Below are 26,324 nucleotides of genomic sequence, written 5' to 3'. Positions count from 1 at the left end.
TATCACTTTCTATAATAATGTAGAAATGCTAAAGTTAGTAGCATCATCCTCTATATGCTATATCTTTGCATTGTTCATATTAATATAAAACTCATTCAGAATTCTTATTTCTTCTGATCTCTTCTCAAATTCATAAAGCTAGTTAAGATATGGGTTTTACTGGAGAATTGGTAAGAGGTGTCTTCTCCAGAAATGGTTCTGCTGCATCATACGAAAGCAAAGTGAGTCTCTCAAAAATGCTATATATATATATATATTGATCATATCACAAATTTTGTTACTTTTTCTCAGGGTAGGCGAAATTCAACAGAAAATCGAAGATGGGGTTCTGTTAGATCATACTTGTGTGGAAATGAATTCAATTCAGTTGTGGCAGAGGAGGATTCAGCTTCACTTAAGAGTTCTGAAGTTACAGTTGTGGAGGAAGCTTTTTTGTCTTTTTTAACAGGAAAAAGAGACGAGATTGAAGAAAAGAGAGGGAGATACAAATATAGAAGAGATATGAAGATTGGGTGAGAAATCTAGCAAAACAAAGAATAAAGTAATTTTTTTAGTATTTTTTAGATTTGTTTATTTTTTTTGGTATGAATGATTGATTAGAATTTGTGGAGAGATAAATAATTTTGGTAGACGTGTTTTTGTTTTTGTTTTTGTTTTTTAAATTATTTAAATTTTAAAATGATAAAATTAAATATTTTGATTAATATAAAAGAGTAATTTTTGTCTAATATATTAAAAAAGGTATTTAAGTCTTTTAAAAAATTAAATAAAAAAATATTTTTTTATTTTTATTAAATTATAAGAGTATTTTAGTAAAGTCAATGAGTTATAACTCAAATGACATAGTCTCTCCATACTCAATTAAGAGGTTGCTTATTTATCTATATTTTAAACGTATCGGTATGTATGAATTTACTATCGTATCAAAGCAAATACCAAACTACAAAAAAAAAAAGAAAAATAATTTTAAATATAAAAATGAGTTTACATTTATTTTCGGGCAATTTACCAAAATAAATAATTTGGCTTCCAATTTTACCAGACTCCTGCCGCGAGACCCCTGATGTAGTTTCTAGCCATTTTGCATATCAACATAAACCACACCAGGGGTGTAGCGGTAGATGTTTGCAATTCACACACAAACTGCGACACCCCTATCGTAGATTATGTGCAGTTTGATTTCAAACGTAATCTGCGAGACCCCTGCAGTAGTTTATGTTCATTTGTAAACCATGGATCACTTGTCACAGTTTATATAGTTTATAAAAAAGATGCATTTTAGTATCCATTTTGCAAATGAATTCAGCAAACGCTCAGGAAATCAAGTTTATCCTTATAAACAAAATAGTGCTTGTACACACCATATGAGAGGGGGAGAGCGAGTGAATGAGAGGGGGGAGAGGGGGGACACTGGGAGGGGTGGGATTCGGGTTCTCCAGTCACGCGCAAAGGATCCTAGGGTTTGGAATTGAGAAGACTACCATCGCCTGGAAAATGAGTCTTTTTCTGTGTTTGTGGATAACTTACCGGAGGATATTTCAAAGAAGGAGTTATATCATTTGTTCTGCTGGACAGGACGGATTAACGACATATATCTTGCTCGTAAACATAAATTAGGAGTGGTGGATCTCTTTGCTTTTGTCCGGTACAACACGAAGGGCGGTCCGCTGAAGGCGATTACGGAGATGAATAATATGAGATTACGTGGGAAGATCGTATCTGTAGGTGAAGCTAGGTTTCGCAGACAACAACAGGAGAGGCCTCGGCAAGAGCAGGTGGAAAAGAGGTGACTATGGCACAACATGTGGAAATGAAGACGGATGGTAAGAGCGTCACTGACCAACCTGCGAATGGGCGGATAAAGAGGGCTGAAGTGTCGATAGCGGCAGAAAATATGGATTGGTTAGTGCAGAGTCTGGTAGGAAGTACTTTGAAACCTTTTGACCATCAATCGTTGAGAAGGGCAATTTGCAAAAGTGTGTCTCATGTTGTGGACGTAAGCGAGTTAGGTGCCTGTAAAGTGTTAATCACGTTTGAGTCTGTGAACCATGCAGAAGAGGTGTTCACCTTCAAGTTGGATATGCTGTTACAGTTCTTCCATAAAGTTTGGAGATGGGAGGAGTCAGAACGTTGTGAGACCAGAAGGGATTGGTTGGAATGCTACGGGATGCCTCTACACGTATGGTCAGTAGGAACGTTTAAAACCATGGGTGGATTGTGGGGTGATGTGATTAGATGTGATATAGGTTCAGGATTAGGATCATTTTTTAGAACTAGACGGATTCAAGTTGACACAGGCACTCTTGACGTCATTTGGGATTGGATCCACATCTCAATCGGTGATAGTGAATTTGATGTTTATGTTAAAGAAGTGGAGTATGAGGCCGGTGGTGCAGAAAGTCCGATACGGGAACAAGTTGAATGGGCTGGGGTATTGAACTCTGTCGATAGGGGTAATAGTCGATTGAATGAGGTGGTGCTGTGGGATCCGGTGGCAGACCGGAAGATTTTCAAGGATAACATGATTGACGGTGAGGAGGGTATAAAGGTAATTGATGAGGTGCTCCTTAATGATTTAAATTTTAAAATCATAATTCGAATGAAGGTTTTAACGTTATTGATACGGATAGCTGTACTAAAAGTAATGGGAAGGAGGATTTTGGGGAAGCTGGTTTGGTTGAGGAGGAGAGTTCGGAGAGAACAGTTACGCAGCCTTTGGACGTGTGTGAAGGTAGGGTGCATGGGGATATAAGGCTAGGTGGAGTGAAGGATTTTGGCTTCTCATATAGGGAGTATACAAAGGACGGTAATGCTGGGGGGGCGGTCTGGGCTTGGTGATAAGTGGCCCAAATACACAAGGCGAGGTAGGTAGGCTGAACCAAAAAAGGAGTTGGGAGAAAGGGGAAGAGGCTAATGCGGATGGCTGCATGGACGTAGGGTGTGTTGGAGATTCAAAAGAGGTAAGGTGGGCTGGACTGGATAGAGCACCGGGTCGGGCTGAATGTGCGGGTATCAGCAAGCATGATGGGAAGGGCACGGTGCAGGCATGGGCGCCTTGTTCACACGCAGTGCGACGCCGACCAGGATCACTTGCGATGGATGAGGCGGTTGCGAGGAGGACTGAGATACTCAAATTGGAGCCTTCGATGGCTGATGCACGATGCGCCATGGCTAGGGAGGACAGGGACGCTGGTACCGGGGAAGGAGGTCGGGTGGCGGCGCCCTTGGTGGAGAAGACACGGACGCTGATGGAACCAGACGAAGAGGGACCGACCGGCCTATCTTGTGGCAACAATGTTTCGAACCTGGCTCAGGAGTATGAGGATTCGAGGGTTTCAGGATTAGTTGCACAGAACGCAGAGGGGCAAGTTATGGGTAACGTGGAATCCAAGACAAGGGCAGAGGCAGGGCAGGGGACGGGACGGGACGGCTGAAGACAGAAATACGATGCTTGATCAGTTAAAAGAAAACGAGAAAACTTGGGCTTTAGCAGTAGAGTCGGGTGCTGTGCTATATGATGAAGAAGTGGATATCATGGCGATCTTGCAAGCGCAGAATGAAGAATTAGCGGTAAAGAGAAAGATGGTGAAACAAAAGGAAAAGGCACGAAGAAGTCGGCCGAAGAATCAAAATAAAGTGTGTAAAAATCTTGTTAAATGATTTTTAGCTGTTGGAATATTTGGGGGTTGAGGGGGAACGGTAAATTGAGTATGATAAAATCTTTGAAGAACTATTATAAGCTAAACATGTTAGGGTTGATTGAAACTAAGAGGCAGGCTTTTACTAAATTTGATGTTGTAAGAGTTTGGGGCTATAGTTCTGTGGGATGGGAGTACGTGGAGTCGGCAGGGGCCTCTGGGGGTTTATTGCTCATTTGGGATAGTGACTTTTTCAAAGCTGTCAACTGTTATAAGGGGGAGAGGTGGTTGTGTGTTGAAGGAGTGATGTTGAAAAATAATTTTAAATGTGCTCTTTGTTTGGTGTATGGGGCGCATAAGAGGGAGGAGAAGCGGGTTGTTTAGGAGGAGTTGAGTTATGTTGCGGGTTTGTGTCAGGTGCTTGTCTGCTTCTTCGGAGATTTTAATGAGGTACTACATATCGAAGAGCGCAAAGGAGCTAGTAGTGTACCGGTGTCAGCGGAAGAGTTTAAAAATTGGGTACAGGATATGCAGTTGGTGGATCTGCCTTTGAATGATAGAAAGTTCACGTGGTTCAGGGGACGATCTTGCAGTCAGATTGATAGGGTTTTGGTCAATATAGAGTGGGTCAGGCATTTCCGGATGTTCGACTAAAAGGTGGGCCTAGAGGGCTGTCAGACCACTGTCCGTTGATTGTGGAGGATAAGAGAGTTGGTGATGGGCCACGTCCGTTCAGAAGTCTGGATTCCTGGTTTACGCATGAGGGTTTCCTGAGTATGGTTAAGAATGAGTGGAAAAGTTTGGGAGAGGCTCAGTTCACTAGTAAGTTGAAGGCTTTAACGGGTCTTCTACGTTTATGGCACAAGAACAATTTTGGGGGCATGGATAAGAGGCTGAAGACGATTGAGGAGGAGATTACGAAACTGGATACTATGGTTAGTGATGGTGTTTATAATAGCATGACGGAGGCTAGGAGGAAGGCGTTGGTGAGCTTTTGCGAGAAGTGGTATGTTAGGAAGGAGGTACACTGGAAGAAGATGTCGAGGTCTCAGCATGTGAAGTACATGGATAAAAATACTAGGTATTTCCACAACATTGCATCGGCTAGAAGACGGAATAACAGGATTGATGCTCTGATGATTCATGGACGGGTAGTGCGGAATCAGGCACGCATAAAGGTTGCAATTAGGGAGTTTTACAAAGACCTGTATCGGCAAGAGTTTGCTCCGAGGATTGGCTTTCGGGATGGGCTGGTAAGACAGATTGATGGAGCGGAGGCCATTGCTTTGGAGGTGATGCCATCTGTGGAGGAAATTAGGGAGGCGGTTTGGGACTGTGAATCTTCTAAAGCCCCGGGTAGTGATGGATACAATTTGAACTTCATCAAACGATGCTGGGAGGATATTGGCCAGGAGTTTACTGCAGCAGTGATGGATTTCTTCCAAAGTGCTAAGTTACCAAATGATGCAAATGTCACGTGGGTGACGCTAGCTCCGAAGTTTGTGGGTGCTAAAGAGATCAAGGACTTCAGACCTATTAGCATGGTGGGGTGTATGTATAAGGTGATTTCCAAGGTCTTAGTGCGGCGAATGAGAACGGTAATGCCGGATTTGGTAGGGGAGACACAAAGTACTTTTGTTAAGGGTAAGAAGATACATGACGGCGCCCTCATTGCTTGTGAGACAGTTCAATGGATCAAGATGAGAAGAAAGCAGGCGACAATCATAAAACTAGACTTTTAGAAAGCCTATGATAGAGTGAGATGGAGCTTTGTGGATCTGGTACTTCAGAAGATGGGGTTCGGGCAAAGGTGGAGGAATTGGGTGAAAGAGTGTGTCAGTACGGCCTCTATGTCTATACTGGTGAATGGTTCACCTTCCAAGGCTTTTAAAATGGAGAGGGGTTTAAGACAAGGGGATCCACTTTCTCCTTTGTTGTTTGTGCTCGTGGTTGATGTATTGCATAGAATGTTGGGGGAAGCTGTTAGGAATGGGCACATAGCTCCATTGCTGGTCGGACACGATCATATTGAACTGTCCCATCTCTAGTTCGCAGATGATACTATCTTGTTTTGTCCTCCGGAGACAGAAACAATTGTGAATTATAAGAGGCTACTGCGCTGTTTTGAGTTGATGTCTGGTTTAAGCATCAATTTTGATAAGTCGAACTTGATCCCAGTTAATTGTGATCAGGAGTGGGTAGAGCATGTCTGTGGTATTCTGGGGTGTAATCAAGCGGCGCTACCGATTCGATACCTCGGTATTTTGTTGGGAGCAAACCCTCGATTAGTGAAAACTTGGAAGCCGATCATAGACAAGGTGGAAGAGAAGCTCAGCCTGTGGAAAGCAAAGGTATTAAACAAAAGCAGGTAAACTAGTTCTTATTAAATCGGTCTTGAATAGCCTGCCGGTTTATTACCTCAGTCTGTACAAGATACCAAAGGCGGTTGCTAACAAGCTCATTGCGCTTCAGAGAAGCTTTTTGTGGTGTAAGGATGATGGTACTCATGGTATACCCCTAGTGAAGTGGGAGGTGGTCCAGGCCCCAAAAAAGATTGGAGGATTGGGGGTGGGAGATGCAGTAATCAGGAACACAACGCTGTTGTTCAAATGGTGGTAGCGTTTCTCAAAGGAGGATTGCCCGTTGTGGAAGAAGGTAGTGTGTTCTTGCAATAATTTAACCCCTAATGCTATGCTATTTACTCAGACTCTTCCAGTGAAGGGAGGCCCATGGAAAGACATATGTCAGTTAAATATAGCAGAACAACAGGTAAAAGAAAAACTTATTAGTGGTCTGGCGATGGAAGTAGGGAACAGAAGACGGATGCGGTTTTGGGAAGATAATTGGGTGCAAGGTGGTCCTCTTAAAGCAAGTTTTCCAAGGCTCTTCTCTATTTCAAACCAACAAGGATCAATGATAGGGGACTATGGGTTCTGGGATGGAGTAGAGTGGATTTGGAACTTCTCTTGGAGGAGAGAGTTGTTCCAATGCGAGATGGAGTTAGTTCATCAGCTTCATGAGAGGTTAAGGCCAGTGGCACTATCAGCTGGCAGAGAGGATAATATTGTATGAAAATTTGATAATAAAGGAATTTTTTCTACTAACTCTTTTCTGCAGGTGTTGCAAGCGGAGAATTTCTCGGAAGAGATTACGAGCTACAGTTTCACTAGATCAATTTGGGGAGGAGTGGTACCTTCGAGGATTGAGCTTTTTGGCTGGTTCGTTCTGATTGGCAAGGTAAACACTAAAGAAAGGTTGAGCAGACTAGGCGTGCTTCATCAAAATGATAATTTATGCTCCCTGTGTAAGAAGGAAGTGGAATCTGTGCATCATTTGTTTCTTGGGTGTGAGTTTACGTGACAGGTATGGGATGCTTGGCTCAGACACTTTGATAGACCGTGGGCGGTACCAGGAACCATGAAAGGACTTTTTGAGAGTTGGCTTGGCATACAGAACAGAAAGAAGGAGGAGTGGCTGTTATTAGTTAGTTTCTTTGCAGTGATTTGGAATATTTGGATAGAGAGAAATGATAGAATCTTCAATAACAGAGAAGCAGGTGTTGAGCACATTCAAGAAAGGACGTTTTTGATCTACAAGGAGTGGTATGGTATTGATCCTCTTGGTTGTTGATGGCTCTGCCGGAGATGACCAATGTTCATCTTTATATATTTTATTTTACTTTATTTCTGCTATATTACTTTCTTGCTCCACTCCAATGTGTTGACCTTTCTTTGTTTCAAAAAAAAAATTATTTTGGTAAATCGCCTTTTATTTTTAGGCCTGTTTCTTTCCTTTTGAGTCCTTTCTCATCGCTTTTACTTATTTAAAGTAAAGTCGAAAAAAAAAAGACATTTTTTATGGTTGATTATGAAGATATGCCTAAAGTTTTAAATATTATATTGAAACAAAAAAATTCACTATATGTAATTAAAGTAAGAAAATAGATGGATAAAAAATTTTAATTTTTGTATTCTATTTGCTAAGACATGATATCATGCATTTTCAGCTTAAAAAATTAGTTACAAGATTATTAATTACCATGATTAAAATTATATTATATATATATATATACATACATAAAAAAAATGAGATATAGTTGTCCTTACATAAAAAAAAAAAAAAAAAAAAAAAAAAAAAAAAACCATGAAGGAATTCTGACTAATTTGCACCACAGGACAGCCAAGAAGAATGCAAAATAATGCAAAGACAAAAAAAATACAAACTTGATGTAAAAACTTAATTATAAATTATTTAAAACTAAAAGTAACAAGAGAATCAATAAGGTGAAATACTACTACTGAATTCTATTCACGAAGCTTGAAAAATATTTGTAGAGAGAGGTAGAGTATTTATACACCCATTGTAACAGAATTAGTAATCACTAATACAACTAGCCCTAGTATATATACTAACTTCCAATTAGATGTTCATATTGTCTCAAGTTACCATGTTTTTTGCATTGTGTCTTCCTGAAACTGAAGTTGCAATTATCATTTTATTTTTTGTGTCAGTGAAAAATGTTGGTATTGATGTAAGATTAAGCACACACTATTGAATAACTTACTTCAAAAATGTCTATTTACTGATTCAGTTCTTAAAAGCATAATACAATAGACGAGAGGGCTTTCTAAGTATGAATAACCAAACAAGCATCGAAGAGGGAACACAAAATTAATAACCATCGATACAAAAGGTTAAGAAATAGAATACAGACTTTCAAAGAAAGACCTTAACTCAACTCGAAGGCAGAACCCAAGAAGCTCATAACCAATCTTTTAATTATCCTAGAAGGCTCATCCCCTAGCACCAATAGAAAAACACCAGCTTCGAAGGGTCATTGCTGTTCACCAGCATCTTACTTTTGGTTCTAAGAGAAGCATCAGAGAAAGTAGAGAGAAAGAGAGTGTGAGTCAAGACACAAGTGATTAAATAATAGAATGAGCAACTATTCTTCATTTTATATTTTATGGTTCAAGATTTTTATGATGATCTTCTAGATATTTAAAAAACATACTATGTTGTTATGAAGATCCATTTATTTAGTTTTTTGGTACTACTTTGAGTTTTGACTGATTTCTGTTTCAATGTATTGTAATGTTGGTATGCAAATTAGCCGTGTTGGTTCTGCACTGGTTCCTGTTTGATCTGGATAGGTAACTTGCATTTAAAACGATGTTTTAATGTGCTTGAAATTCTGATAGTCTGATTAACTGTGACGATGACATAATCTATCTGACTGTAAACAGAAAATTCAATAGCATCATTCTTCTTTGAAATATTCTATCTTAATGTTGATGACATCAAAGGACCTAAAATTCAAAGGGACTTTGTGCTCCTTTTTCAAATTTTGTTCTTTCCATAAAGTTGTTTCTGTTATGGCCCTTAATTTGTAATGCTTTTGTCTGCAACTTGCCATGGAGTTGAGGGAGTAGATATTTAATTTGTACTTATCTTAATTGGTGTAGTTTGAAGCAGCATAACGGTGACCTTAAGGCTGGTGCAAAAGCATCCCGTGCTGGAAGGCCATGGATTTGTACATGTCTCATTTGTGGTTTTGCAGACCGGGGTGAAGGTATACATATGACTTTTCGTGTGCTTTTGTTTATGATACGGAACGTAAACTAGGATAAGATGGAAGATCAAAGAAAGGGACTCCTCTACCTCAATTTGATTTCCTGATGCAACAGTCAAGGGAATTACTCTACCTCACCTGTTCACACCCAAGTTTCTCAAAGAAACTCAAAAAAAATTTCATTCAAAAATTAAGGAAAAAAATGGCTACCAGGTTTTAGAGAGTTTTTATACCTCTTAAATTTAAATCCCTAACTCATAAGTTCACTAGAATAAAATATGGGCCAAATCATAATTGGGCCTAAAACAAACAAATAATAAAAATAAAATAAACATAGAATAAATTCTAAGAAAGTGATGTCTCTTTTAATTCATCTTGACTAATGAGAGTCTTCAATGCATCTTGTAAAATAGTAAGACGTGTGGCTTTTGATAATCGTTAATCATTGTCTTGCCCAATTCTTGATTCATCTCCTGAACACATGATTTAGCCATGTTTGCAAAACCTGCTTTTATTCTCTTAGTTGTTGCTCTTGTAATTGGACCAATTGGCATATGACAGTTCTCAATTTGTCCCATAGGGCTCGTATCATTCTCTCCCTCCTGAAAAAGATTCGTCCTCGAATCTGCATCACAAGTAAAAGGAGATAGGTCAGAGACATTAAAAGTAGCTGATACATTATAATCACCTAGAAGGTCAATCTTGTAAGCATTGTCATTGACCCTTTCGAGCACTTGAAATGGACCATCACCCCTAGGGTCTAACTTGGATTTTCGTTGAGTAGGAAATCTCTCTTTTCTCAAATGAACCCATACCCAATCACCAGGTTCAAAAATAAGTTGTCTTCGACCTTTATTCACCCGTTGGGCTATCAACTTATTTTTCTGTTCAAGCGATTCACGTGCTTTCAAGTGCATTGCTTTAACCTTTAAAGCCCGAACCAAAGCATATAATTCTTTGTCATATGTTGAATATTTACGCTAAGCTAAATTCAACTTTTCACAGAAGAAGGCAATGGCTCGTTTTTCCTGCATTAAAACAGCACCTATACCAATCCCAGAAGCATCACATTCAATCTCAAAGGTTTTATCAAAGTTAGGTAAAACAAGAATAGGAGCAGAACACAAATAGTCTTTTAGGGTATGAAATGCAATGTCTTGTTCCCTTTCCCATTTAAATCCAACATCCTTTTTTATGACCTCTGTGAGAGGCGCAGCAATGGTAGAAAATTTTTTTACAAATCTTCTATAAAACCCAACTAACCCATGAAAACTTCGTACCTCAGAAGCATTCTTAGGCGTTGGCCATTCACGAATAGCCTTTACCTTTTCCTCATCAACTTCAACTCCACTCGCACTCACAACAAAACCAAGAAATATAACTCGATCAATACAAAAAGTGCACTTTTTAAGATTAGCATATAATTTCTCTTGTCAAAGCACTTCCAAAACAGTTGAAACATGTGACAAGTGGTCATCCAAACAAGTGATATAAATGAGATATCATCAAAATAAACAACAACAAATTTACCCAAAAAGTCTCGCAAAACATGGTTCATCAGACGCATAAAAGTACTAGGGGCATTAGTTAACCCAAAAGGCATTACTAACCACTCATATAACCCATGTTTTGTTTTAAATGCAGTTTTCCATTCATCCCCTGGGTTCATTCTAATTTGATGATACCTACTTTTTAAATCAATTTTAGTGCATATGCATGCACCATATAACTCATCAAGCATGTCATCTAACCTAGGGATAGGATAACAATACTTTACCGTAATTTTATTGACTGCACGACAATCCACACACATTCGCTAAGTATCATCCTTCTTTGGAACCAACAAAACTGGTACAGCACATGGACTCATACTCTCCCGGATATGACCTTTGGCTAATAACTCCTCCACTTGCCTTTAAAGTTCCTTTGTCTCTTCAAGATTACTCATATAGGCTGGTCTATTAGGAATGCTAGCACCAGGAATAAAATCAATTTGGTGCTCAATCCCACGTAATGGAGGCAAACCACGTGGTACGTCAATAGGGAAGACATCGGCAAATGCCTGCAACAAAGAGACAAAGCTATTTGGCAAATTTGGGTTAAGGTCAGTGTCAGAGAATAAAGTATCCCTAAACCGAACCATAAACAAAGCTTTCTTGCCTATTAAAGCACTCTTTAAATCTCTCTCTTTTGCAAAGAAACACAATTTGCTCTCAACTTTCTCAATTTTTTTGTATTTGTACTACTCTCATGACATGGACTCTTTTCTTTCTTTTCACTCACCTTTGGGCCTTTTGCTATATTCTTTTCTCTCAGATTTTTCTGTGATCTCACATCCCATGTTCCCCTTGGTATCCTGTTGAAGCTTCAACTGGTCAAGGTAAACCTCCTTAGGTGGTAAAGGAGCAAGAGTGATCTTGCGACCATTAAAATCAAAGGAGAATCGATTTGTATAACCATCATGAAATGCTCGACGGTCGAACTGCCAAGATCGCCCCAATAATAAATGACAAGCTTGCATTGGCACCACATCACACAATGCCTCATCAACATACTTGCCAACAGAGAATGCAATTGTCACCTGTTTGTCAACCTTGATCTCTCCACTGTCATTCAACCACTGCAACGTATATGGTTTAGGATGTCGAACACATGTCAAACCCAATTTCTCCACCATAAGTGTACTAGCCACGTTAGTCCAACTCCCGCCATCAATAATTAGACTACACACTTTTCCACCCACCAAGCATCTAGTGTGAAAAAGATTGTGGCGTTGCTCTAGATTTTCTTCTTTCACCTGTAAATTCAAAGCACGTCTAACAACAAGAGATTCACCATGGACTGCATACTCAACATCACCATGAGAACAATCCTCCAAAGATGGCATGCTATTATGATCAGAGTCATCACCATGATCAGAATCAGACACAATATCATCTCCTCTAATAACCATCAATCTCCTATTTGGGCAATCACTAGCATAATGACCCATACCATGACACTTGAAGCATTTAATATCTCGATGTCTAGAAGTAGCAGAAGAAGAGTTAGAATTACATTTCTTCTTCGTAGCATCAAGCAATGCATTGGATTCAACACCCTTAGTCTTTGTTGTGTCAGCATTACGAGACTCCCACTTTGGATTAGCATGCGATAATCCTCTTGGTGCTCTTCTTTGTTGTTGCCTCTCCACCTTCATTGCCATACTGACCAAATCCTCTATCTCCACATAATGATGTAACTCCACCACATCAGCAATTTCTCTATTCAAACCACCCACAAATCGTGCCATAGTAACCTCAGTGTCCTCTTCTATGTTGGCAGTAATCATAAGCATTTCCATTTCCTTATGGTAGTCTTCAACAGACTTGGAGTCTTGAGTCAGTCGATGTAACTTCTGATGCACTTTCCTGTAGTAGTACGAAGGCACAAATCGTTTCTTCATGAGGCGCTTCATAAGATCCCAAGACTCTATAGGGTGATCATCATTCCGCCGTCGTGTCTTCACTAGTTCATCCCACCAAAGCAAGGCATAGTCAGAGAATGCAACTGCTGCCAAACGAACCTTCTTTGCTTCAGAGTAATTATGACAAGCAAAAATTCTTTCCACCTTACGTTCCCACTTCAAATAAACTTCAGGATCATTTCTCCCTTTAAATGGTGGTATTTGCATCTTGATGGCGTTGATTGCTATCTTGACTTTTATGTCGAGGTGTTATAACCCCATCAGAGTCATCATCAGAAGGTACATGATTCTGACGCCGATTCCGGAAAAAGGTCCTTGTTTAGCAATCTTGGATAGTGTCTGTGTCATCTCTTGCTTCCATGCTTCCAATTCAGTCAAGCGATTAGTTAAGTGTTGAATGACCCTTTGCATCAACTCCATGTCAACTACAGTATCTTTAGAATGAGCTGCCATAACAATGAACCTGTAACAAAAATATTATAAAAGGACCTCACAAGCACTCGCTCACGTGTTTCACTCAAAGATGGACACTCGTGTTTATTCTCAAAATTGGCTTTTACCCTCTATTGAACTTACCACTCTTGCCTTTTACCACTCTTGAATCTCTTTGACTGTTGCACTTTAGAAATCAAATAAAAATAAAAGATAGAGAAAATCCGACGCAACGATGAGAGGAAAAGATGGATAGAATAATAAAAGGGACAAAGACACAAAAGACAAAAGATAAGAATAATAATAATTAAAAAAATAAAAAAATAAGAATAAAAATAATAATAATAATAATAATAACGTACGTAATGATTTTTTTTTTTTGAGATTGTTGCTTTGTTTTTTTTTTAAAGAACACAACGCTTTTTTCTTTCTTTTCTTTTTTTTTGTTTGCTTTAGTGCTACTGTGTAAATTTTAAAGTATGTACTCTCAAGTATGTACTCTTTTTTTTTTGGGTACTCAAGGTGTGTTGGCAAAAGAAAATTTACTAATAATAAGAAGAAATTTCAAAGTGCGTACTCTTTTTTTTTCTAATAATGAGAAGAATAATAATAAAATAATAAAAAAAAAGACGAAAAGAATAATGATGAACACAAAGGCAGCAAGGAAAGAAAATAATCCTAGGGAAAGGAATTAAAAGCCAATCAACAAGAAAATAATAAGACACAAGGATAGAGTGACTATGCGTGGCTGAAAAATTTTTTTTATTAAAATTTATGTAGAACACAGAAAGGGTAAACGTAGACTAATGAAAATTAATCTAATACCTGAAATCTGATACCAAATGATACGGAACGTAACCCACGATAAGATGGAAGATCAAAGAAAGGGACTCCTCTACCTCAATTTGATTTCCTGATGCAACAGTTAAGAGAATCACTGTTCACACTTAAGTTTCTCAAAGAAACTCAAAGAAAATTTTATTCAAAAATTAAGAAAAAAAAAGGCTACCAGGTTTTAGAGGATTTTTATACCTCTTAAATTTAAATCCCTAACTCGTAAGTTCACTAGAATAAAATATAGGCTAAATTATAATTGGGCCTAAAACAAACAAATAATAAAAATAAAATAAACATGGAATAAATTTTAAGAAAGTGATGTCTCTTTTAATTCATCTTGACTGATGAGAGTCTTCAATGTATCTTGTAAAATAGTAACACGTGTGGCTTTTGATAATCGTTAATCATTGTCTTGCCCAATTCTTGATACATCTCCTGAACAAATGATTTAGCCATGTTTGCAAAACCTTCTTTTATTCTCTTAGTTGTTGCTCTTGTAATTAGACCAATTGGCATATGACAATTCTCAGTTTGTCCCATAGGGCTCGTATCAGTTTATACCAGTTGCCAAAACACTGCATGATTGTTTTTTAATGGTCGTAACTTTAAGCTCAACATATTTGACTTGGTTTGATAAAACTTACTTTTTGAAAGTAGCTTTTGAAATTTAAAAGCTGTAGTACTTGCGTTGGTAAAATCAAATTAAAAATGACTTATAGTAAACACAAGCACCATAATTTGTGTTTGATAAAACAGCTTTTAAAACTTAAAAAAGTTATAATAAATATATTTATAACGAAGAGTAATTTATTTTTTTAAATTCTTTAAAATTTTATATAATATTTTAAAATAAGATAATTTTAAAATAAAAAATTCATAATAAACATAAATATAATAAATAAACTCTATTATTTTTTAAATTTAAAATTTTATATAAGTATCATAAAAATTTATTTATCCTAAATATCATCATTAAAAATACTAAATTACCTAATTCAAATTTTAGAGATTAATAGTTTAAATATTTATTTGATTGTACTAATATAAATAGAGTTATTATTAGTTAATAATAAAATTTGTATGTAATCTAATGTTAGTATTGGGTATGTTCCTGCAAGAAAAATTTTATGATTAGTTTTCATAAACCAAGTCAACCTCTTCATATTTCAAAGAACAGATAAAAAACAAACAAACATAATGGATCTACTAAAAAAATACAAAAACAACGCACAAAAAATAATATAAATAGATAGAAGTTCATACCTAATATGTGACAGAGATGTATTTGTGTTGAAATTTGTGAAGATTAGGTTGAAAAATAAAAAATATATGAAGGCTGTGTTAGAATTTGTGAAGGTTAGGATGAGGAGTTAGAAATATATGAGAATTTCAATGGTAATATAATAGCGAGAAATATGTGCGGGAAAATAAATAAAATTTGATAAGAATAAGCCAGCTTTGAAAAGTTCTTGCTGAGGTGCTTTCAAAAGCATCCCTAACTTTTAAAAACCGCAAGCACAAACACTTGACTTTTTAATTTACCAAATACAAAATGAGGAGCTTGTAAAAACTTAAGCACCTCTTGAAAAAGCTTTACTAAATCCAGCCTAAGCCAATTAATAAAGATGTTACAAGTTTCTGCCACTATTCAATATTACTTCCGGTAGGAATTCTAGAGAGTAGAAACTTTAAAGAGGGAGCAAATCGGTCTATTTTTGCTCATCTGTTCTTACAAGTTACAATGGTGTAATGTGATTCGATTTGATATGGTGGTTTGATGAATTGATTTTGGCAAATACAAATAATGTGTTTTTATTGCTAAAGGGAACGTTTTCCCAGATGTAGTAATCTGTCCTAGATTATAAAGAAATTTAAAAGGAGATTTGAGTATAAATGGGATGAGCACAAACATGATCCAAGACATGTAGCCAACATACCCTACCTAGTAGGATCGTGCTTTGTTGTTTTCATTGTTGTTGAAGTAATTTGTTCTAACTTAGTGCTGGCAAATAAGATGCAAATGTTATATTTTGCATTTCTCATTTGCACTTTAGTGTTATTCTGTGACTAGTGTTTCTCTTTTCCTTAAACATTCCATGCAGATTGTTATCATCCAGCATCTGTAATTGTCTCATCTTGTTATGTTTAAGCTGCTAAAGATTTGCAGCATTAGTTTTTCTCATGACTTTCCAGTTAATGTATTTTGTACTGTGTTCTTTCATCATTGTAGCTTGTGGGTTGAATCAAAATGGAAAGATTTATCAAGGAAATCTCCCCGCAAAAGTCAAGGTGGCAGTAGCTCCAAACAGATTGAAGATGCCTCACGTAATAACGAGTTCTTTACAAGCTCAATTCGAAGAAGTGAAAGGAGAAAGAAGAAATGAAGAATTGGATGAGACAGAGTAAATTGAACTATATAATGTTTTTTTTGAATAGTATATTGTCTATTTAGTCTAATGTCCATCTAATTAGATGATAATTGAGACTTTGATACTTCGCATTAGAAATTTGGAGGTTAGTTTGAGTTTATTGACAAAATGATTCTTACATTGTTTGTCATTTATTTAGTTGACTATTAATCATTGATACTTTCAAATTTTTACAATTTGTATTTGTCACATATTATTTATATTTATTGCGAATGTTGCTACAAATTATTTGTGAAATTTGCTATGCAAATTAGCTGCGATTTTTGTTGTGGATTTTATTGCTGAGTTTGCTGCAACGATTACCTGTGAATTTTGGTGCATTTTGGTGCAGGTTAATTATCTCCGAAATTTACTGCAATTTTTTTTTTGCAGATTTTATTACGTGCGGAGTTTGCTGCAACGATTACCTGTGAATTTTGCTGCAAAATAATTCTCTGCGAAATTTGCAACAAAAATCGCAACTACAATTTTGTTCATGTAAAAAAATTCGCAGCCAAAATTGGATAAAACTTTGATTTTTTTTTTTTCACAAAATTACTTGCGAATTTCACAAGTTTTTCGCGACAAAAGTCGCATGTAAGTTATCTGCGAATTTAAATTCGCAGCAACAGTTCTCCAGGAGCTCATATGCTATGGATTTAAATGTACAGCAAAAGTTGCAGAAAACAAAATTATTCACAGCTAATATGCTGGTTTTAGTAGTGCGGTGCAGCCTAATGACAGCATTTCCTTCCTTGTGGACTAGCTTTGTGTTCACCAGTGCAGAAACATCAAGTCCTTCATCGATGAGCTTATTCTCTTCCTTTTTCAAGAACTTCATTGAACATCTTGAGTTCTGAACCAAAAGCCAAGAAAACTTCTAAAACCTAACAAACAATAGAAAATTATATTATTTAATATTTATGCAAGTATCCAAATGATAAACCTACCAAAAATAATGTTTAATAACAATCACTGTTCTAACACAATACACATCTTAAATGGTAGCGCAAACAATAATACCAGTAACAGCAAACAAGTCAATGTTACGAATCATTTAAAATCAGCTGTAAATAGACATGCAATTAATGTGCACACCTACACTTCAAAATCAAACTTAATAGCCTTTCAGATTTTTTCTCGGAAAATCAGAATTGTTAATATTAACAAATAGTATGTAGTTCTCTCAATAGAAGGTTCCACCAGAAGGTATTCTCCTCGTGGAGGTCACTAGTCTTCTTTATCTAACAAGGAAAAACCAGAAGTAGAAAAATGTGCAAGTCACAAGTCTACTACATTGAAGAGAGAGAGAGAGAGAGAGAATTTAAAAGTTAAAATAAACCACAATTTAACAATGATTTACCAGTCACTTGTACAGAAAGAAAGTTTACCTCAGCCTCTAATTTCCTCTTATCTTCTAGTGCTTTAAGCTTAGCAATTTCCTTCATCTTTTACACTTGCAAAAGATATGTTTTAGACATCTCTAAGACATGTATAAATTTTGGTTCAAACTGAAGCAGCTGATAATATATCTATACTAATCAAATGTGCAAACAAATTACATAATGAATCAATTTCACCAATTCCATAAGAGAAAAAAAAATGCTATTGCTAAGGTATAAGAGAAAAAAGGATGGAAAAAACAGAAAACTGCTAGCTCACCAAGAAATATAAAACAAACTCTTACAATGAAGCGTATGAAAGCATGCTGATAGTGCTCCGGGAACATTTTCAACTCTAAAGATGGCAAGAATTTCTCATCAAGATATTTTATACTCTTAGGGTGATCCGGAGTAGTTGGATCAATATAATGGGATGATAAGGGCGAGTAATGAATTAATATTTTGTGTTATTAGTGATGGATGATGACTATTGTTATGTGAAATTTAAGTATTGTAAACCTTAATATTGTGTTATTAGTTATTATAAGACTATAAGTTAATGTTTTATGTTTAAAATGCATAAGATTTTAGACTAATATATAATATTGTGTTATATTTATTGAATTAAATATTTGGTGTTATTAGACAATATTAGTATTAATTATGGTTATACTTTAATTTTAGAAAAGAGTTAGTTATTGTTTATTTTTCTAAGTGAATTTTATCATGTCAAATAATGGTTGGAGTATTGAAAATTTAGATATTTTCACATGCTATCTTATAAAAAGGTATCAAGGTAATAAAATGTTAACGGCCCGGTTTTCACCCGGTTTTTATTCGGTATAATCGTGGCCCGAAAATGTATAGGTTTCATTGGATATAGGGCCGGGTTCGAATCTAATAAATAGGCCCGGTATATATTTCGGGTCGGGTCTGGGTCACATCAAATCCGGTTTCACCCGACCTATGCACACCCCTAGCGAGTATCAACTTTATGATGGAGGAGTAATAAACAATAAGGGCACAGAGTTACAGACAATTAATCAAGGCCAACACTAACGCTAAGAAGATAATAAACAGGAATTTAAGAATTAAGAAAAACGATAAAAACAAAAAACCATGACACACATCAACTTTTTGGAATGTTCTTCCCAACAATCTTGGCTGGAGTTATTCGCAGAAGATTCCCTGGCTTACCAGGGACAGCACCTTTGATCATAACCACATTAAGATCCTTATCAATTTTGACAATTTTAAGCTTTCTAATCTTCCTCTTGGTTCCTCCCATCCTACCAGGCATCTTCTTTCCCTTGTATACACGGCCAGGTGTAGTTCCAGCACCGATTGATCCTAGTTGTCTGTGACTCTTAGAACCATGGGTCATTAGACCCCTCTTGAAGTTGTGACGCTTGATTCCACCTGCACAATACTTTAAGATAATTAAGTAATGTTCACGTCTGGCTGAGGGTTGAATGCTACTATCATGCATACCCATCTATCAGGCTATCAACTAAATATGTTATGAGCAGGAAGTCTAAGTGGTTATTGATTAGAGTTTAATAGAGAAAATATCTTAATGTGCATGATATTAAAAGATGTCGCATTGTTGTCACTGGATTTTTTATTCTCAAGGCTTCCTATTTTCTAATTTTCACTGTTTTGTTGACGAGAATTTAAAATAACAAAGCAATACAAAAATGATATTTCCTTTATGAAACTCGCACAATACCCATCGAATTCTCATGGATGGTTGAAAGAAAAGAGTGAAATGTGAATGGTCATGGCAAAAGTTGCTAAAATCAAGGGAAGAATTCTCTACTATCTAACACCCAATAAAATAAAAAGGATTTTGTTCTAATGGTTTTAAATAAACACTTGACGCTGAAAGTTTTCAAATGAGTAAAGTATTGTTTTGGTTCTTAAAGTTTTTGCCAAAAATCAAAATCATCTCCAACATTTTTAAAAAATTCATAACATCCATTAAAATTTTCAAATGGTTCACATGTTAAAAATAATTAACTTTTAGACGAATTTGCTCCTCAAACTCAGTGCCAAGTGCCAACCCCCCACCCCTCCTGGACCCCTGCCACCCCAGAACTCTCCCGTCGCACCTCTCACTATCCACAGACGACAATAAGCACTCACATCAACAATAACTGAATGTTCATGTGAATGATGCTGCTATATGGCCTAATTCTGGAGAAACCATTTAGGTCAAAGTAGCCTTTCCTTTTTCACTGTCCATTCTTCTCAGCTTAATGTCGATATTAAAAAAAGAGAGGACTCACCAAAGATATTGATAGAGACAGAATAGATGAGTGCAAAAGATATACTTTAAATTTGAGGATTTGGTGGGAATAAAGTAATAATTTGAGAAATATTGAATTTCTCTTGTGCATAAAGTTTTTCAAGAGGAGAATGCTAAGGGACAACATCTTAATAAGGAAAAATAAGAGTTCCAAATTCAAGTCAAATCCAAGCAAATATAATGCAAAATTCAATGGAAAACTACATGTAAATTATTAAAGAACTAATCTTACTTGCGATTAATTCTTATGCAGAGAGCCATTGTCTTATGAGATATAATATGGTTTGGATTTTCTAGATTTCAAGTTCAAAATTGACATAATATCAAAACTAATTGGGCTCAAATTGCAGACTCACATTATTTGTAATTTGAATAATGATGATCTGCTCGAGTGATAATATGAATTTGCATTAATTTTATGAGTATTCTAAAGACGTTGGATAAAAGAATATACATTCACGTTTACTTGCAATTTCATTCAGTGTTTTGCCTGTGATTCGGATTAAGTATGAGAATTTGAAAGCATGATTCTCTAAAGCAAATAGCAAGAAAAGAAAAGAACCTTGGAAACCCTTGCCGATGGTGGTGCCGGAGACGTCAACAAGATCGCCCTCCTGGAAGATTTGATCGAAGACGAGACGCTGGTTGGGCTGAAAAGCGTCGACGGAGAGAAGGCGAAACTCCTGAAGATGGCGCATGGAGATGGCACCAGCCTTCTGGAGATGACCCATTTCGGGTTTAGTCAATTTTCTCTCCCTCACCCTTTGGTACCCGACCTGGACTGCACTGTATCCGTCAGTTGCTTCCGTCTTCACCTGCGTCACGATATTGCCTTCCTTGAAGCCCACCACCGTCACGGGCACCACCTCTCCGTTGGCCTGGAAGTAGCTCATCATGCCCAGCTTCGTGCCCATCACTCCAACTCCAGCCTCCATGCTCATCGTCACCACCGCTCTTCTCGGCCTCCTGCTGCTCCCCGCTTTCAGTTTCAGAAACGACTTCGACTCCCGATTGCTCAACAAATCTGGGCTCCGCCAGTAACACCCTGATATCGCTGTACATATCGACATTATTGACATCTGAACTGAACTTCGCTTTACGAGAGGACCCTCAGTTGAAACTCAGTTGGGTTATGGAAGCATAGGCGATAAGTTTCTTATCCTTTTTGTTCTGTTCCCTATAAAATGGATACATATACCCGACCCAAATCCGGGCTTTTAGTTAATGAAAAAGAAAAGTGTTATTTTAGGTTTTAATTTTTGTTTTGTTAAATTTTAATTATGCCCGACCGAGAATCAGCGCGTAAATTAAGCAATGGGAACCATTCCCTCGACATTTTAATTATGCTGCCGCCAGCGATTATGCTTTTCTAGTTTTTCATGTCCGAAATCGCTTGATTTATTGCTGTGTTTTTCCTTAATCTTCTATTATTGCTCTTGGAAAGAGTTAGTAGGAGGAAAAAGAAACCGGTGTTGTTTAGTAATTTCTTAATCTTCTGTTATTGCTTTACTTGAAACCTTCATACTTTTGGCAAAGATTATTCTGTTAATTTGTCTGCATCAATCCTGTTCAGCTATGGTTTCAGCTTTCGAACATTCTGAGTGAAATATATTATTCTGGAATATAGGTGATTTTTCCAGCCCTTGATATACGTGTGAAGAATGTTGCAAAGACATATTCTCTTGGTGAAAACAATCTTTTTGATCATCTATTTGAGCTGCTAAATTCTTCCACCCACAACGATGAAAGTTTTGCTAGAGAGTTAGCATCCTGCACAGGAGCTTTGCAGACGTCAGTTAGTCAACACATGGCAAAGGAAGAGGAGCAGGTATAAGTTTGTTTACTAGTCCTTACCTTGAATTTCCAATTGGACCTTATAAGATAAATCCAGATTAAGGCAATAGCAAAATGGACTTACTTTTTGACATTCTTCATCCTAAAGGTACTAATGTTACTTCTTGATTAAACAAGACATTCATTAAAATGATGAGAAAATGACAGGTGTAATACTGGTCTAACCGAAATTAATTAAATAATAAGTTAAATAAGAGTGAATATGGTTGGAAGATTTGGCAATTGGAATTTGATGATTTAAATATGATATTTGGATTCAGTGAATTTTTCCGAGTCGGAAAACATAGTTTTCTGCGTAAAAGCGCGCAGTGGAATTTTGACCGGAAGTACCGGCTGAGATCTGTCTGGTACTGCAGCTGAGAAAATTGATTATGAGTAAATAAGATTAAGAAATGAGGAATTATAATTAGGGGAGGTAGAAATATTTAAAGTGCAACTTAGAGCGCTAATCTTAAAGGTTTTGGTCTAAAATTGGGCCAATGGACAAAAATAAGTAAACCGGGCATAAGTGGACCCAAGGCCCAACATATATGAACATTAGTTATGAGCATTTCAGCTCATTTTACCCTAAACAAGGGGTGTTGGGCGCTGAAATTGGGAAGAGAAAAGAGAAGAGAGAAAACCTAACTCTCTTTGATCTTCAAACCACAATAACTTGAGTTACGGAGCTCTGATTGACGAGCCGTTTGCGGCCACGCGTCGCTCTTCTCATCCTCTACAATTCTATCTAAGTTTTGTGGTGAGTATTTCATTCATCTCTACCCAGTTTTCGAAATTCTCTACTGTTACACGTTTTTGGGTAGTTGGTGTTGAAATCTTGTGGTTTTGGGTGTTTAGGGATACTCCAACATGGATTCTAAGTGAGTTCTATCCCTACTTCATATGGGCTGAGGTAAGATGTGCTCAAACCCTTGTGATTTGTCATTTTTATGAGCCCTAGGTTGATGTATGTATGTGATATTGGTTATGTTAGTGTATTTGGTGATGTTGGTGCACAATTGGGAGATTGGTATTGCTTGAGGAGCTTTGGTGAGGCTTGGAGCTAAGGTTGGTGAAGACTTCCAAAGAAGAGGCTCAATTGGTTTGGCTACAAGAGGTACGGTTTAAGTTTCATTTAAGTACCGTGTGTTGTGACGAGAATTCCTAGGCTAGATGCCCCTAGGATTAAGTTTGGATTGTGTAAATGGTTGGTGCTAATATGCATAGTTGGTATGCAATGTGAATTAATGATTGGGTTGAAAATTGTGTGGCCATGTATGCTTGGTGTATTGAGAATTTGATGTACCGGGTAATGAGTATTGATTTGTGGTTCGTGCATTTAAATTGTGAAAATTGGGCCGGAGGCCGTGAATTTTGGGCAGGAGGCCGGAAAGAGGTAAGAAAGGTAAGTCGATGTGTGCATTGTATGATGGCACAAGTGATTGGATGAATTTCAGATAATGAATATATGAATGATTAGGTTGGTTATTGAATAATAAGGTATGAGGAGTTGAAGTACGGAATTTGGTAATTTTGGGTGAAATTATGTAGATGAGGTATGTTTGGTTTGGTTGAGATATATTATGTGATCATATATGTGATTATGATTATTGATGCCTTGATGGTATGATGATGCATTAGAGATATGTATGTTGTGATATATGCTTGAGGAATGATTAAGGTTGATTTGTGGGTGAAACCACGTGATAGTGAGTATGATGTTGATTAGGTATAATGATGGTTAATTTGGAAATGGTATTATTGGAAATTGGGATGAAGAATGATGTATGACATGATATTGTGTTTATCCTTTAGGCATTTGATTGAGAAGTGTTGAAATGGTTGGATGTGGTTTTGGAAATTTTGGTAAAGTGTCAATGTATGAGTTGAGGATGGCTTGATGTTGATTTTGGTACATTTGGATTGATTTCAAAAAGGGTTGAAATTGGCATGTTTTGGTTGATTTTGAAAATAGTTGAAAATGGCTTGTTTTGAAAATGGCACCTTGTGGTTTTGTATGAAAACATGGTTTTTGGGCATATTTTGATGGGACATAACTTGGACTACGGATCCCTGTTTTGTGCCAAATTTGTTTAGAAATGAAATTGGATCCGGGATGTCCATGACGTTCGAAGAATGGGTGAAAAACGCTTTAAAATGAGAGAGTTATGTCCGTCGAAAGATTGGGGGTTGAATTTGTAAATTCTGCAGCTTTTAACTTAGAAAATTTTTAGCAGAACGACCCTCCGCGCGTAGGCACACTTGGCGCGTACGCGCCGTTCTTCCAGAAAGCACCATCCACGCGTGCGCGTGGTGTGCGCGGGCGCGTCGATGCGCTGCACCAAATGCCCAGCTATTTTCCAGAGAGTTGTGCCAGGGTTGTGCCAGTTTTGTGCCTGGGCGCAAGAGCACCCACGCGTACGCGTGGCTGACGCTTGCACGCCGTTTGGATATTTTCAACCCGCGCGTTCGCGCATATGGCGCTTGCGCGTCGATGAGTTTTTGGCCATCCACGCGTGCGCGTGGAGTGCGCGTACGCGTGGCCCTGCTTTCATGCCAAAGTTGATTTTTGAGTTTTAAAAGCCAAATCTCATACTTCTAAGCCTCCGATCTCACCCCTTATGTATTAAATCATTATGATATGCCTAGCAATGAGAAAGGAGCTAGGGGATGTAGTAACTTGCGAGTGAAGCAAGGGGAAAGGGTAAGATCAATGATGATCAAAGATGATTATATGAGATATGGAGGATGGCGGTGGAAGTACCGTGTATGCCATGAGCCGAAGGGCTATATTTATTGATAAATGGTTGGTTCTTGATTGGACCATGAGCCGGATGGCTGAGTTATTGCCGGATACGGCGGAGCCATGTTGATAAATTGGCTAGTTCTGGATTGAACTGTGAGCCGGATGGCTGAGTTATTACCGAGTTACGGCAAAGCCATTATGGATTATGGCTGAGTATAAAGGCATATGATAAATGAATAATGATGGAAAATGTTGAATGTAAGCATGTTTGTGTTTTCTCTCTGGTTGTAAGGGCGACAGGGCGCATATACCCTCTAATGGCGACAGGGCGCAGATACCCTCTAATGGTGACAGGGCGCATATTCCCTCTAATGATATTAATACGCAGCAGAGAGACTGTGCCCGGGTTAGCTACCGGACATGTCGGGTTGGCTTGATAACCGACAGATGATATCATCAGCCATAGGGCAGGCATTCATCATTTGCATATGTTTGAATTGTTTGGGTTTGCCATTTGTTTTGGATTTCTACATCATATATGCCATGTTACCTGACTATATGCTACTTGTTCTACTTGCACCATATTTGTGTATTACTTGCCTGTATTGCTTGTGTTTGTACAACTCAAAGGCCCCTCATGCTGGTGTCGGTGGGTGTGAGGGCTGTTTTTGATGGGATGAATTGATGATGCGATTGTATGATGATGATGATTATTGAATGAGATAATTGGAACTCCCTGGGTAGACGCAGTGATGTGGTTTCACTAGCTCCAGGCGAGGGTATGATGTATTGATATAGAATTGCTGAGGCAGAACAACTGGTGATAGTTTTGCTTATGATTCTGAGTCTGACTCGTGGAAGAGTCAGCGAGTTTGGAAACATGTGTAACAGGAACTAGATTTAGTATCCCCTTACGACAGTTGCCTATTCATGGATTAGTGAGAATTTAGGCTGGATATTTGGTGAAGAAGCTTAGGATGCTTAGTGAGTTTTTATTGCAGTGCATTGTATTTATTTGGCACTTTTACCGTACCCATGGGCCCGGGGTTCTCATTCCGTATATATCTCTTGTTTTTCAGATACAGGTCCAGGTGCTCAGAAGTGAGCTGTGGTTCGTCTGAGAGACGGCAAAGATATTTATTTTCTCTACTTTGTGTTTTGCTTAGAATCTCTCCACCTTTGTTTTGAAAAGATTATATTATGTATTGAACTCTTTTGGAACTTGCCTATAGAGGCTCTTATGTTTCCTTTGGGAGAGATTAGGATATACTGTTGTCATCTACTTTCATACTGTACCCTAGCCGGCCTAAACTTCGCGGGTCACGACTAGTGGCTATTTACTTATGCTATATATATCTATCTGTTATCTATCTCTTAATCTCCTTTATGCCTTGTCCGTATATCGCGTTTGGCTTAGCAGTTTAACTTTTCGTTGTCGAAACGTGAGTGATACGTCTTCACGATTTTATTTCTACTCTTTTCAGGCTTCTCGATTAATACTCCTTTCGAAAATTACCTATATTTATATATGAAAAATCCACCTGAGAGTCGTACCACCGTAATATCATTGACTTATGACTCGAGCATAAGGATTTGAATATTAAGGTGTTACATTATGGTATCAGAGCAGTTCGTCCTCGTGAGCCTGAGGGATGGAACTGCTTATGCTCCAATGCATACTCTGAGTATGTGCCTGTGCTAG

At 37.5% G+C, this 26,324-nt stretch overlaps 2 protein-coding genes across 2 annotated transcripts; both read right to left on the bottom strand.

Moving 5' to 3' along the window:
* Positions 1–11,125: 11,125 nt before the first annotated feature.
* Positions 11,126–12,883, bottom strand: LOC112733704 (uncharacterized). The gene is made up of 2 exons (XM_025782746.1): positions 11,494–12,883; positions 11,126–11,397 (listed from the first exon to the last, which is right to left on the bottom strand). The coding sequence occupies exons 1-2, from the start codon at positions 12,881–12,883 to the stop codon at positions 11,126–11,128; spliced, it is 1,662 nt and encodes a 553-aa protein (XP_025638531.1).
* A 5,652-nt stretch (positions 12,884–18,535) lies between these two features.
* On the bottom strand, positions 18,536–21,841 carry LOC112738161 (large ribosomal subunit protein uL3c). The gene is made up of 2 exons (XM_025788486.3): positions 20,606–21,841; positions 18,536–19,154 (listed from the first exon to the last, which is right to left on the bottom strand). The coding sequence occupies exons 1-2, from the start codon at positions 21,120–21,122 to the stop codon at positions 18,865–18,867; spliced, it is 807 nt and encodes a 268-aa protein (XP_025644271.1). The 5' UTR covers positions 21,123–21,841; the 3' UTR covers positions 18,536–18,864.
* Positions 21,842–26,324: the final 4,483 nt, after the last annotated feature.

The sequence above is a fragment of the Arachis hypogaea genome, chromosome 13 (assembly GCF_003086295.3).
Source record: "Arachis hypogaea cultivar Tifrunner chromosome 13, arahy.Tifrunner.gnm2.J5K5, whole genome shotgun sequence".
Classification (NCBI taxonomy): Eukaryota; Viridiplantae; Streptophyta; class Magnoliopsida; order Fabales; family Fabaceae; genus Arachis; species Arachis hypogaea.
Note: the sequence above shows the minus strand (reverse complement) of the source record. Positions and strands in the feature narration are given on the sequence as shown.

What these genes read in the sequence shown, in the direction of transcription:
- LOC112738161 (XM_025788486.3), bottom strand. Translation starts at nt 21,122, where the DNA reads ATGTCAATAATGTCGATATGTACAGCGATATCAGGGTGTTACTGGCGG. An exon ending in CATCGGCAAGGGTTTCCAAG is followed by an intron (nt 19,155 to 20,605) that starts GTTCTTTTCTTT and finishes AGTATTGTGCAG; the next exon opens with GTGGAATCAAGCGTCACAAC.
- LOC112733704 (XM_025782746.1), bottom strand. Translation starts at nt 12,883, where the DNA reads ATGCAAATACCACCATTTAAAGGGAGAAATGATCCTGAAGTTTATTTG. An exon ending in ATATAGCAAAAGGCCCAAAG is followed by an intron (nt 11,398 to 11,493) that starts GTGAGTGAAAAG and finishes TCTTTGCAAAAG; the next exon opens with AGAGAGATTTAAAGAGTGCT.